Source organism: Nannobrachium achirus, assembly GCF_963921795.1.
Source record: "Nannobrachium achirus genome assembly, chromosome: 19".
NCBI lineage: Eukaryota > Metazoa > Chordata > Actinopteri > Myctophiformes > Myctophidae > Nannobrachium > Nannobrachium achirus.
The window spans coordinates 22,443,378-22,457,050 of NC_137826.1; the positions used below are offsets into that span (position 1 = coordinate 22,443,378).

Consider the following 13,673-nt stretch of genomic DNA (forward strand, 5'->3'; position numbering starts at 1 on the left):
AGCCTTCTGGTGTCTGAGCTGCGTCTGCCCCCCCTCCCTCCCTCCCTCCCCCTCCCTCGCCATCCATCCATTCCTCCCTCAATTACACCCTCTTCCAAACACGGCCGGGATGGACGTGCACGAGCGTGCACACAAACACTCCTTGGCGACGACGCAGCCTTTCGCCACATACACATAAACGCGCAAAGCCACGCAATGCGGTCCCTTTAGCGGCATAGGCGTGGATGCAGGCCAGGCACGTGCACACAGACAAAGGGGGCTCGAGCCCCTGCCCTTTTATCGGTCTGAAAAAGGTGCCTTCTCCACACCATGAATATAGTTTTTACTATGGTGTAAGAAATGCAAATGCCCTCTTTCCATGCCATACCTGAAGGCAGCATTCAAGAAAATTGCCTTGTCCAAACTTTCCTGAACTGAAAGAATTGCCCTCTCTGTGTAGAAATCCATGCTCTTACGCCAGTATTGACTTGATTATGCTTAGTTTAGTGTGGTATATCACACACCGAAAATAGCCAACCTCCAAGCTCACAACACGTCGCAGAGCGAGGCGTTGTGAGCTTGGAGGTCGGCTATTTTCAATATTTTCACCAAAAGCCCCTTTTAGAAATTCCAGCACCTGCCTCTCTAACATTCCCTGCACGTCCCTGGATGAAGGAACATAAGACGCGCGGAACACACGCACACCGACTGCACCCAGCTGTGTCCGTGCCACACATCCACTGAGGTTGATCTCTGTTCCGTATAGCAGCCAGAGACGGCTGTAGGGAGGCGAAAAGCAGGGACGTGCTGGCCATTGGGAAAAGCGTGACAACTCCCAAAACGGCCGGTTCATTCCCGGCCTGTCCAGGCCGGCCATTAGGAAAAAATGCAAAATAAAATGGCGGCCTTCGTTCCATTTTGGGGGCTGGGCGGCCAACAAAGTAAATCGTCACTGTCGGGCAGAAACCTTGTATCTCCAAGTTTCAAATGTATACATTTTTTCGCAAAGCAAAGCCCTGCTTCATCATACAAGGCCGTTGCACAAAAGTAGTGAAAACAGCCGATCTACAAGCACACAACGACTCGCACCGCGAGGCGTTGTGTGCTTGTAGATCGGCTGTTTTCACTAGTTTAAATCATTTTTAAAATGATAAATACAAAACAAACGGTTTTGGACATACAAGGTCTCCACCCGATAACGACGAAATATAACAACAACAAAAAAATGAGGGCCTCTCCAACTCTTTTTCCCGGGCTGAATCAGGGGCCCAGCATGTCCCTGGCGAAAAGCATGAAAAAGACAGGAAAAACAAGGTATAGGCAACAGTGACCGGTAGCCCTGGGCCGAGCACAGAATGTGCCCGGGGAGGAGGACCAGGCAGGCAGGGTTCTGAAGGCTGCCTTTCACAAACAACAGTACGTGTCGAGGGGAGGTTTCTCTTGATGGCGTCGACAACATACCTCGCCACGGCACCGCAGCCTGCTGTTCTTATATCCCCTTCCGCCTGATATCCCCTTCGTCCCGGCTTGGTTTCATTCTCCTGAAAAACACAAACAAAAAACGGTAGTTTAAAAAAAACCATTCAGAACGGGTACACATTATTGCGTGTCATTATTTTATGCTTTAACTATTGAAAAATAGCAAATTATACAAGCTTGTAGATCTGCTATTTTTGCAAAATTGTGAAAATTAGAATTTTTACCCGATTCTATAAGTGTCTTTTGAATCCTTCTAAGATTTTTTGAAAAAACCCTATGTTTCTATGTCAGCAATCTGGCCAGCCATCGTCAAAGAACAGGTCCTTTTCGCTTAACTGGAGCTCAGTTAGTCTGTTCTTGAGAGACTACTATGTCAGTGGTTCTCAAACTTTCTTCATGTGAAGGACCCCCAAAATCATATTTATTTGGCCACAGACCCCGATCTCAAAATAATTAGTTCCAGGGACCACCCAGAAGCAAAATTTGAGTTACAAACGTTCGCTTTGTAAATACATATATTCAGAGATTTGCACACATTTTCACGACTTTTTCAAAAATAGCAGATCTACAAGCTTGCAGCGCGGCACTCGGTTTGTTTAAGCTTTTATTTGGGTTAATAGACGGAGCGAAATGGTTAGCTTACCTTCGGATGGTATCAACACGTAAACCGTGAAAAAAAAGGATACGATTATGACGTCACCTTTAAACCAGGGCTTCCTGTTTATATTATCCTCTGCTAGCCGCTAGGCTCAATGCAAACCATCCGACCCTTACGCAGCTTCACTAGGTCGGATTTTGATTCTGAAACTTTCTGTGTGACATCTGTATACGTTCCGGTGCCCATACCGATGGTGGTTTTAGACGATCAAGCATGAATTGAACAGTATTGAGCTCAGATGGCGGCCCGCGGGTCTCCCATTCTGAGTCAATGGGGAGTGATGTCATCATCCCATCCTTGAATCTTGTGAATCTTGGTTTTTACATGGGGGCTTCCACAGTCTATGGTCTATGGCTCGCTCTAGTGGTCATTTTGTGGTATGGTATATCATCCTGCCTTTGAAAATAGTGTAATCATGATGATAAAATATAGCGCACATTCATATTTAAATTTGGCTGGTAATGGGTTAAAGCATTCAATAATTCTAGGCCTAAATGGGTTAAGGTTGTGGTGGATACAAATTCTGCTTGCAGAGACGTCACTGAGCTCTGACCACCCGTTGCCTTATCCTTGATCAATGATACTCATCTTTTTCCATTTCTGAAAATATAGCCGATTACAAGCTCGCAACGCATCACTCTACGACACATTGCAAGCTTGTAGATCTGCTATTTTCAGTGCGCAATTAACACCCGAGGGCAACCAAACACATAAAATGACTTAGTTCGACTGGATCGCTTCTTCACTCCATCCCGAACATTTGTTAGTTTTTTATTTGTTAATGAAATTGTCTTCATAGCTTAGTTTTCATTTCGTTTTTATTTAGACGTCCTCAGGGAAAAAAGGTACTCAACGTAATTTTTTTCGTCATAGTTTTAGTCCTCATAGTTTTAGTCCATCTTGGAGAACTCCTCCCACCCCCTCCATCTGGAGATCATCAGTTACTGGAGTAAGAGAGGAAACGACCGCTTTGCCTACCCAGGACGGAGATGCGAGAGATTAGGAAAGTCTTTTGTACCGGCTGCCCTTAAGCTGTACAACGAGACACATAACGGACGATTGAAAAGGACTTCCTTCCTAACTTAGACTGACGGAACTATTGCTGTATTGACTTTGACCTCTAAGGAACTATTGCTGTATTGACTTTGACCTCTAAGGACCTTCCAGGGGGGGTGCTCATGTGCGTCTTGCGGTGACACGCTTCCTAGTTTCTTCTTCTCCCAGCTGTTTTTTTGTTACTTTCGCACTGATTTTTGACATTGCACTATTAGGTTGTGTTGGTAGTTTCTGAGTATTTTGCTTTGTTTAACGATGACAGTGAGATGCTTGTTACACTAACTAGCATTGACTGCTATGGTCTCTTTTTGTAAGACACTTTATGTATATATATTTATATATTATTCGCCCCCTCTCTTGATGCACCTTCTCTTTATTGGTACTGTACTGCTCTTGTTTTTTTCCTCTTATCTATCTTTTTTTCTTACTTCTCTTTAACTTTGTAAATAACTGTATACTGCTGTGCTACAATTGGACAACTGAATTTCCCCCTTGGGATAATAAAGGTATCTATCTATCTATCTATCTATCTATCGAAATTAACAAACTGCTTGTCTCCCTGTCTGTCCACAGACGCCCACGTGCTGGAAGCGTCTCAGAAGGCCGCGCCGCAGGAGGAGACGGCGGTCGAGAGCAGCAGAGCGGTGTGTTCGGGCCGCGGCCGAGTGGCCCAGCTCACCAAAACATTCAACGCCCAGAGTCCCACGGACACGCAGGCCCCTCCTCGCGGCAACAGACCCGCCATCCCCACCAAACCTAGCCACTTGTGTGTATCCTCACCCTCCGTGAGGTAATTCGCAGCCGAGATTCTTTGCCCGGTTCTATATGTGCCAACAACGGTAATAATGTCATGTCAGTGGTTGTATGCCACGCACGATTTAGCATTTACCGTGAAATCAGGACCTAATATATTAAAATGACACCATGCCCATACAGTATAGTTGTGCGCCATTGTCCACATTCTCCAACCTAACTTCTCATGACCCACTTTCTGCCCTGACCCCTCTGGGTGAGAGACTGTCCCATGCCCAAATAAAGCTGTATACAGTAGGACACTGTTGGGCGCCCAGTCAGGGGCCAAAACCAAAGGACATTAATGGGACAGGCTTCTCCACAGGGTGGTTCCCAAAATAGGACATTTTCACACCATCGCTCCCATTCCCAAAGAGAGAAGAAAAAAAAAAAAAAAGAAGAAAAACACAAAATGTTTTTTTATCATGCTTGAATGTTGAACGGTTTTTGCCTCTTTTTGTTTTCATTTTTCGTTACAGGGCAGTACTGTAAATTATCTGTGTGTGGGAAAGAATTTCCAAAAACAACTGATTGTAATTGAAATTTGTGTTACTATACGACTACCTTTGATGTATTTTTTAAGGGTATTTATGACTATCACGTTATGTATTCACTTGGTGTTGTTGCTATCCACGTTTTGTGTTACATGAGGAAACATCTGACCTGCTGTACCAAAACCAGTCAGAGAGTGCCGAGAGAACACATTTTGAGTTTTGTTCACTGCATGAAAGGGAAGACTGTTTGCTTTATAATGATGTATTGTTTTTGTTCTCCAGGTGAGCAATAGCTAAGGTATGTCACATCACACAGTACATTCTGGACCCTTCCAGGTCCATGTTTACATTCTCACTGTTAAATTAAGTCCATTCACTATTTTGGTCACAACACAAACAACATATCACAAGAACGACTTGAATTGGATTTGCTGTAGACCTTCATACCTCCTGGAGAATGAACCGTAATTTGGTTACCAAATGACCTTTCCTCTAGCGCCACCATTAGGTGCAAAGCAGACAAAATTGCCTGCTTGCACACAAGATACAAGCTATACAGCATGACCACATCTGTTGCTAACAGTGATGAAGCCTCGCCATTTGAGTGACCCAAAGACGGTGACTCTAGCACCACCCATAGGCCAAAATGTCCACTTTGCACAAAATAAATCTATGGCCATTCCTCCAGCTCACACATAGTTATATTCAGTGAATATACAATATATGCTAGACACAATTTTGCCACTTATAACAAATACAATGCTGGGCTCTAAGGATGGCAATGTTGCTCTGTTCAAGCGACAAGCGTCCAGATGGGTATAAGGAGCAGCACAGCCTCCAGAGGGCGCTAGTGAGGTTTTTGGACTCCTAGTCTTGCTTTTCCAAATGAGCTTCAGCATTATCTGACTGAGTTTGGCAGCGCAGGTCACAAATACCACTTCATTTTTAATTGTATGTTTTCAGGTATATCTGAGCAATGCACTCGCTTATGTTTTTTTTTCTTCTCACGTGCCATAATCTGCATTACCTCGTGTAGATCCCACGTTTGGCTTAGTGTTTTATTATTGATTTTCTTGTGAATCTTGGGACAAAGTCATTGTTTTGTACAGAGGCAGCCATAGCAGATGTAAATACATTGGATTGTCTAATGAGAGGAATGACAAGTCAATCAGTCTCAGATATCGTCACTGTCAGGCAGAAAGTTTCAAAATAGTATGTTCTTTCGTAAAATTAAAGCCCTACTACATCATACAAGAGTGTTGCACAAAAGTAGTGAAAATCGCAGATCTACAAGCACATGACGCATCGCAATGCAAGGCGTCGTTTGCTTGTAGCTCAGCCATTTTCACTCCTTTAATTTTTTCTTTTTTTTATAATAAAAAAATGAACGTTTTTGGACATACAAGGTTTCCACCTGACAGCAACGATATGTATTGATATAACATGTTCTTCTCGACTGATAAAAGTCTAGCCTCTAGGAACAGGGATTTCCATAATGACAGCATCCGTATCACGTTGAGCCAAAGAACGACCATGAACAGGCAGAACACAACAGAACAGAACTAAATAGGGATGGGACGATATGAAAATGTCATATCACGATCATTGTGACCAAAGAAATCGCGATTTACGATATTATCGCGATAATCAAAATCCATTATCCTGGGGGAGGAACATTTGCCAAAAAATAGCCGATCTACAAGCTCGCAACGCGAGCTTGTAGATCGTAGATCGGCTATTTTTTGGAGATCGTAGCTTGTAGATCGGCTATTTTTTGGCAAAGACATTTGATAGAGTGAAAAAAAGACTATCAAGTGTATTATAACTAAGTACCTTTTACCAACTATAGAGGTTTTAAGTGGTACCAGATGTGCAGCTCGGCAAATAAAAGGTGAATTGATCCCAGTGCATGATGGAGGACAATATCACGATAAATTACCGTAAATAACCAATTAATAGCCGGGTGGCAAACTGCCGCCTGGTCTCTTTTAAACGGCTGGGGTCTGACCCCATTTTGCTCAATAAACGCCTGTCTCAAATAAACGCCAGGTTCGTTTAAACACCTGGGCCATTATTTGCAATTTATTTTAACTTATGGTCATTTATGGTCCAGAGTCACTCATTACCTACTGTCGCTGCCTGGGTGTTCATACCAATTAAAATAATAATAGTTTGAGTAAAAAAATAACCAAATAATGGCCCAGTGCTGGCCGGTGCCAAAATAAATAAAAGCCTGTTACCAATAGCCGCCTGGCCTCTTTTAAGCGCCTGGGGTCCGACCCCATTTTGCGAATAAACGCACAGGCTACTAAATGGTTATTTACGGTAAATATCACGATAATAAACGATAATATCACGTATCGTCCTATCCCTAGAACAGAAAACAACAGAAGCTTGCTGCATTAAGTACTGTAGGTCTTAGTCTCTGAGGAATCGCCTGAACTTGTTTACGTGTCAGAGAACAACGTACGTTATTTTTTTCCTTCCTCTCTCTCTCTCTTTGCCACCTGGTCAAATCCTCCAGAGCTAGCCTATACCTGGTGTGGACCAATGACAGTGCCAAAATGCCTCCTACCCCCGTCAGTCCCATTGGGGGGGGTGCACGGGGGAGTATCCAGACCCTGGTGGAGACAGACGGTCACTGCCACTTCTTTCTTGTGTTTAATAGGCCTAGAATTATTGAATGCTTTAACCAGTGAAAAATAGCAGATATACAAGCTCACAGCACGGCACCGAGTGCCGCGCTGCGAGCTTGTAGATCTGCTATTTTTGAAAAAAGTCGTGAAAATGTGTGCAAATCTTTGAATATATGTATTTTTAAAGCGAACTTTGTATCTCAAATTTTGCTTCGGGGGGGGGGGGGGGGGGGGGGGGGGGTCCCTGGAACGAAATATTCCGTGGCCAAATACATGTCATTTTGGGGGTCCTTCTTATGAAAAAGTTTGAGAACCACTGACATAGCAGTCTCTCAAGAACAGACCAACTGAGCTCCAGTTAAGTGAAAAGGAACATAGGTTTTTCAAAAAACCTTAGAAGGATTCAAAAGACACTTATCCACGGCTTTCCAACGCCCCATAGTGCATTGCGCAGACGCTGTACCTAGCTTCCGGCGCCGCAGCCGAGTGTGATTTACAAGCTCACAACAGTTGCATCTGCGACGCAACTTGAGCTTGTATGTCTGCTGTTAAACCGGAAGTGTGGTCCAAACAGGTCCAAATAATCTCCAGTAAACTCCCGCGGAAACAGGTGGATAGAATCGGGTAAAAATTCAAATTTTCACGACTTTTCAAAAATAGCAGATCTACAAGCTCGCAGCGCGGCACTCGTCTCGGGTGCCGCGCTGTGAGCTTGTATATCTGCTATTTCTCAATAGTTAAAGCATAAAATAATGATACACAATAATGTGTAACCGTTCTGAATGGGTTAAGCCAAAAGAAGACGATTTACAAGCTCACAACACATCACACCACGACACGTTGTGTGACTGACTGAGGTTGTAAATCGGTTATCTTCTGTTATTTTCTGAATGAAACCTTTGTACGTTTCCTCGGTGTAGCTTGCTGATATGTCTGGTTGGTTTGGGTGTCTATTCGTTGTTTTGGTTTATATTTGTATTTTTAAGGGAGTAATGGGAATATTAACTACCAAGAAGTAGTATTTCCCCCCCATGTTAATTATGGTGCGTCTCATTTTAAAGGCTGCAAATTTCAATGAAATTTGCTATTGATTATGCCGAGAAAAAAAAGAAAAGGGGTTTTATGTTCACTAGAGGTGTAAAGTTTATTTTTCTTTTTTGTTTTTTAAATACATTTTTGAAATGAAGACATTTGAAAAGGTTGCTTAAAAATTCTGCTGAGAATTGGATGGAAACATTTCTAGAGATATTCAGAGACACGTCACGCTTGCATGGTGCAATCAAAGAGGAACAATAAAGTCATGAACAGATCATGGATATCTGTTTTTTTTAAGGAAAGTATGTTTCCAAAGTATTTTAATGTGGACAGCTTTGTCAGAGTGAGTGAGTGAGTGAGTGAGTGAGTGAGTGAGTGAGTGAGTGAGTGCGTGGAGTGCGTGCGTGGATACATGTGCACACGGTCTATGTCTACATAATTTGCCCTATTCACGGCCCGCCCACTCATTTCTCAGCAACTTCCTGGTGCTGACGTCAGTTTAGAAGAGTAACTATAACAGAAATAGCTGGACTTAAAGCCAACAAATCATTATTTCGAACGGTAAAGTAAATTATAATGCTTTGTGCCTTTTACTATCTTGTGTTCTTGATCATGCTAGCCGTATTTTATACTTTACTATTCGGAAATTGCATTAAATTTGCGATTTCTGTGTTAACTCTATGGGCTTTTAGTAGGCTCTCCCCTTCAAAGCGTGACTTCAGCACCAGAGGGATGCTGAGTGTCGGCGGCCGTGAATAGGGCTAATATCGTATGCTACACTTGCATACAGTTTCACCATTATTTACTTCACATCAAACTGATCAAAGCAACATCCACACCTGTTTATAGAATCCATGAATCAGAGTTAAATGAAGAAAAACTCCCAGTCGTCCATCCTTCATCCTTCACATTTGTCTTGTTCAAATCAAACAACAATTTGCTTGTTTAACCTCTTGTGGCTGCTGTTTGCTATAATATTTAAAGCAATGTGTTACAGCTCCAAGGAGCAACAAGAGAGCCAGTGAAAGAGCTTTAGGGCAAATAGGACCCATGGGACGAGAGAGACACTATTAAAGAACACCAGAGAGTATTAACTGGAGTATTAGATCAATTACATCAAATTAATAACACATACTGTGAAGACAAAGTCCACAGAGTTCATGCAAACAGCACCAGTATCCCTGGTTCAGTTTCTATAAACATTAAGAAGTGTTAAGTCATTAGCATTATGTAACATACAGTGCTGTATTGTCACTAGCCATCTCTCATCTGACATGACATTTCTTAACATTTATTCACAGTAAGTACATTGGGTCTTGACCACCGAATATATTGTCCAGTCATCATTTGTTGCAATGTGTGTGTTCTCACGCGCACACACACACACACACACACACACACACACACACACACACACACACACACACACACACACACACACACACACACACACACACACACACACACACACACACACACACACACACACACACACACACACACACACACACACACACACACACACACACACACACAACCATGAGATGATACCTAGACACCAACAGTCTCTCTCTCTCACTCTCCCTCTTTCTCTCTCCCCCATTAGTCTCTCTTACAATGGCTACAACTTTTCTGCAGTGCATTGAGACGTCGGCGTATGGTTTCCATCCAAGAGAGTGTGTCCCTCGTTATGCCCTGGTACCACCTCCCACAACCAACGCGCACGCACACACACACACACACACACACACACACGCACACGCAAGCTTGTTGGCCGCTGCTGCTGGCGTCAGGGCCCCTCCGAAGAGATAAAAAAAGGGGGCTGTTGTTGTTGTTGCTTCACAGATGGATGTGTTCTGTTTCTCTCCCTTTCGGTGCCTCTGACGCTCGCCCAAAGAAAGGGGAATTGAGAGGGGGGAAAACACGTCAAAAGAACAGGGAAAGGAAAGCGTAATCTACAGCTAACACTTTACATGGAGCTCCAGGGCACCCTTCTTCTCCCCCATCACCACCTCCATATTCCGCCTCCCAACAACCATCGTAGGGTCTAGCTAGCAGGTGGACCCAACCAAGTGCAGAAACCCAGACGAGTCAGCTGCATGCGGTGTAGGCAGGCAGACAGACAGCCAGGCAAGCAGACAGGCAGGCAGGCAGGCAGACAGACAGCTATGCAGCTGATTAGGTGAGAAGTCATTGGTTACTCACAATGACAATGCAAGTTAGCTAGATAATCACTTATGACGCCCATACAAAGATATCTGAGCAAGACCGATATCATCTCGATAACATCATATTGATGAGGTCTGCATGGTACACAACAGTTGCCTGGCGTTGCCAGCCTCTATCACACACTTCGTTTTGGGAAGAGAGTCTGGGATTTCGGGAAGAGTTTTCATTTCTGGGGTTTGCCCCAAACCACGTGCCCCAAGCCTACAGAAACCACATGCCCCAAGCATACAACCCTGATTGGCCAACCCTTGAAGCTGGTTGAGGAAATAGAATCTCAATGGATCGGTGCCAGACTGTACTACAACACCACTACCGCCAGGGGGTGTTGTTGTGTTCGGTCTGGTTTATTAACCAGGCAAACACAACAGGGCACTGTTGCATGGGCTACAAACCTATATACAACTGGACTGCACTCTGTCGAGGCGCCAACTTGCACCTCGTGCACTCGTGGCCATTTATGGCCTACTTGTGCGCCAGCAGAGCGCGCAAGTACTTCGATCGAAATAAATATATCATGACGCGAAGGCGCGCGTGCAAGACACCAGTCATGTTGCCATACCTTAGCTTTTTCGGAACTGACACCACTGCTTGGCTCCAGGGGGGGAAACAAATAAATGTATTTCTTACAATAAATTCATGAATGTCTCGATGACTATCTGTGTTGATTATTCTGTTATTAAATTACTTTAAACTAAACTACAATGCAAATTATAACAACATTATCAGGTATTATTTTCTCCACAACTCTTGTATCCCCACTATCTTGATAAATGGTTCATTTCCCGGTTCAGTAGGTCAGGTGCAATGCATTTTATTGTTAATTAGCGGCAGCGACACTTTTTTCAAGTGTGGTGGTTAGTTGTTTACCTTTTACCTGTGGTAAAATAATACTATCCACAAGGCTTGTCACGATACTGGATTTCTAACTTCGATACGATATTTTTTAAAATTTCGATAATCGATACCATTTTCGATACCACGCAACCACATTGATTTTAGTGCAAACATTTTTATTTTTATTTAAAGAAAAATACAGAACTTCTTGAGGTAGATGGTTTTTAAAGGCCTGCCTTTGATGTTTTCACATTCTAAGTACACATAGGCCTTTAAAATAACTAGGAATAAGCCAAAGTAGGAAGGATACAAGTAACGTTGGTGTAAACCAACGAGAGAGGTAAAAACTGAGTATCGATATTATCGATACTATGGAAAAGTCATATTGAAAATCGATACTATATTCAAAATCGATACTTTTCGATAAATTGATATTTTTGACAACACTACTACCCACTGATGGACTAAACATGTTGCTTGTTGCTAAGGTATGGCAACATGACTAGTGCCATGCGTGCGCGAAGGCACGCGTGCATGGCGCTAGTCATGTTACCTTAGCGTTTGCTGAACTGACGCCACTGACAGCACCGAATGCAGCACTTGCGCGCTCTGCTGGCTCAAGTAAATATCGGCGAGTGACACAGCAGAGTGAAGGGTTCTGCAGTTTCGTGGTGGGAGTTCATATTATGGTCTCTCGCGGCTACGTCACAGCCACCGTCGTCAACGGAAAACCACGACGTACACTCTCCCCCCGTTCTCTCCCGCCGCGCGGCCCCTCCCCCTGCTCGCACACCTATACCTCCCCCATAGCCCTTATCACCAGCTCTCCCCACCGCTCCCCATCCCCTGCTAGCCCCCCCCCCCCCCCTTCCCTCACCACCACCTCTCCCCCTGCCCTCCACCTATATCCCCCCCTCCTGTTCTCCAACCACCACCACCACCTCTCCTATCGCTCACCCCCCCCCCCCTCCAAACTAGCCCCAAACCCAGCAAGCATTGCAGTTCTCCTCCCAACCCCTCTCTCTCTACCACCACCCCCACCCCCAAGCCTGGAGGGGTAGAGTGGAGAGAGAGAGAGAGAGAGAGAGAGCGCCAAGAGAAGGAGAGGAGAGACGAAAAAGGGGTAGAGAGAGGAAACTAGACAGAGCGGAGAGAGAGGGAGAGCGAGAGAGAGAGAGGCAGGGGGAGCCGGGGGCCATGTGATAGAGGGAGCATGCGGGCACAGCTTCACCCCCAGGCAGAGTGAACGGGGGCCTGCTGTGTCTCTCCTGCATGATTAATCTGGCTGAGGGGCAGGAGGACCGCTGCCACAGCCCTGCCTGCATTAAGCCGTTCAAGGCTCGGAATTTATCGAACGTTTTAACTATTTGAAAAATAGCAGATATACAAGCTCATGCGAGCTTGTAGATCTGCTATTTTTTTTATTTATTTTTTAAATTGTTTTTTTTTTTTCCTTCTTTGAATATATATCTATTTAAAAGCGGACGTTTGTAACTCAAATATTTGCTTCTGGTTGGTCCCTGGAACAACTTATTTTGAGATGGGGGGGGGAGGGTCCAGGGCCAAATACCTGTAATTTTGGGGGTCCTTGACATGAAAAGGGTTGAGAACCGCAGATTTAGAGGAAGGATTTAGAAGTCGGGTCAAAAATCGGGTCAAAGATATTTTCAAGATTTAAAAAAAATAGCAGATCTACAAGCTCGCAGCGCGGCACTCGGTGCTGGGCTGCGAGCTTGTAGATCTGCTATTTTTTCAATAGCATAAAATAATGGTTAAAGTGGTTCAAATCTAACGCGGCTCGGGCGCGTTCCAGGTATTTGAGGGTTAACTCCCTACCATCCAGGTCCACACACACACACACGGACACACACGGACACACACACACACACACACACACACACACACACACACACTCACACTCACGCACACTCACACGCAGCAGTCACGCTGGTATGTGCCTAACCGAAGCACGCAAGCGGCAGACACACACACATACGCACACGCGAAAACATGCAGACACGCATGTGCGCTCACACCAAAAAAAAAAGAGAGACAGACACCAGACACCTATTTACACACACACACACACACACACACACACACTCACAAAGTTATGCAGGCACGTACACACACGGCGTGAACGCTAAATTATGCAGACACACGTACGTGTACGTACGTGTACGTGCACAAACACGCACACACACACACACGCACGCTGTGGAACAGGAGGGGTGCCACGGCTACTGCCTCCATTAACTCTCTGCTTACCAGGTTCCTTTTGAACACACACTTCTATATGTAATATTGCACACAGTGGCTGTGTGTGTGTGTGTGTGTGTGTGTGTGTGTGTGTGCGCGCGCGCGCACGTGCTTGCGTGCGCTCGCGTGGTAAAGAACAGTGGCCTGTGCTGAATTGGATTCGCCCATATTGAGATATCACGTCTCGGCGTGGTATGAAGTTTGACTATTATACTTCCCGTT

At 44.5% G+C, this 13,673-nt stretch overlaps 1 protein-coding gene across 1 annotated transcript in view; it reads left to right on the forward strand.

Moving 5' to 3' along the window:
* LOC308304553 (uncharacterized protein) overlaps window positions 1-4,323 on the forward strand; it is a 33,487-nt gene extending 29,164 nt beyond the window's left edge. Inside the window, exon 6 of the mRNA XM_080749181.1 lies at window positions 3,746-4,323. Coding sequence (XP_080605307.1) covers window positions 3,746-3,966 — 221 coding nt within the window. The 3' untranslated portion in view covers window positions 3,967-4,323. The remainder of the gene's footprint in view (window positions 1-3,745) is intronic.
* Window positions 4,324-13,673: the final 9,350 nt, after the last annotated feature.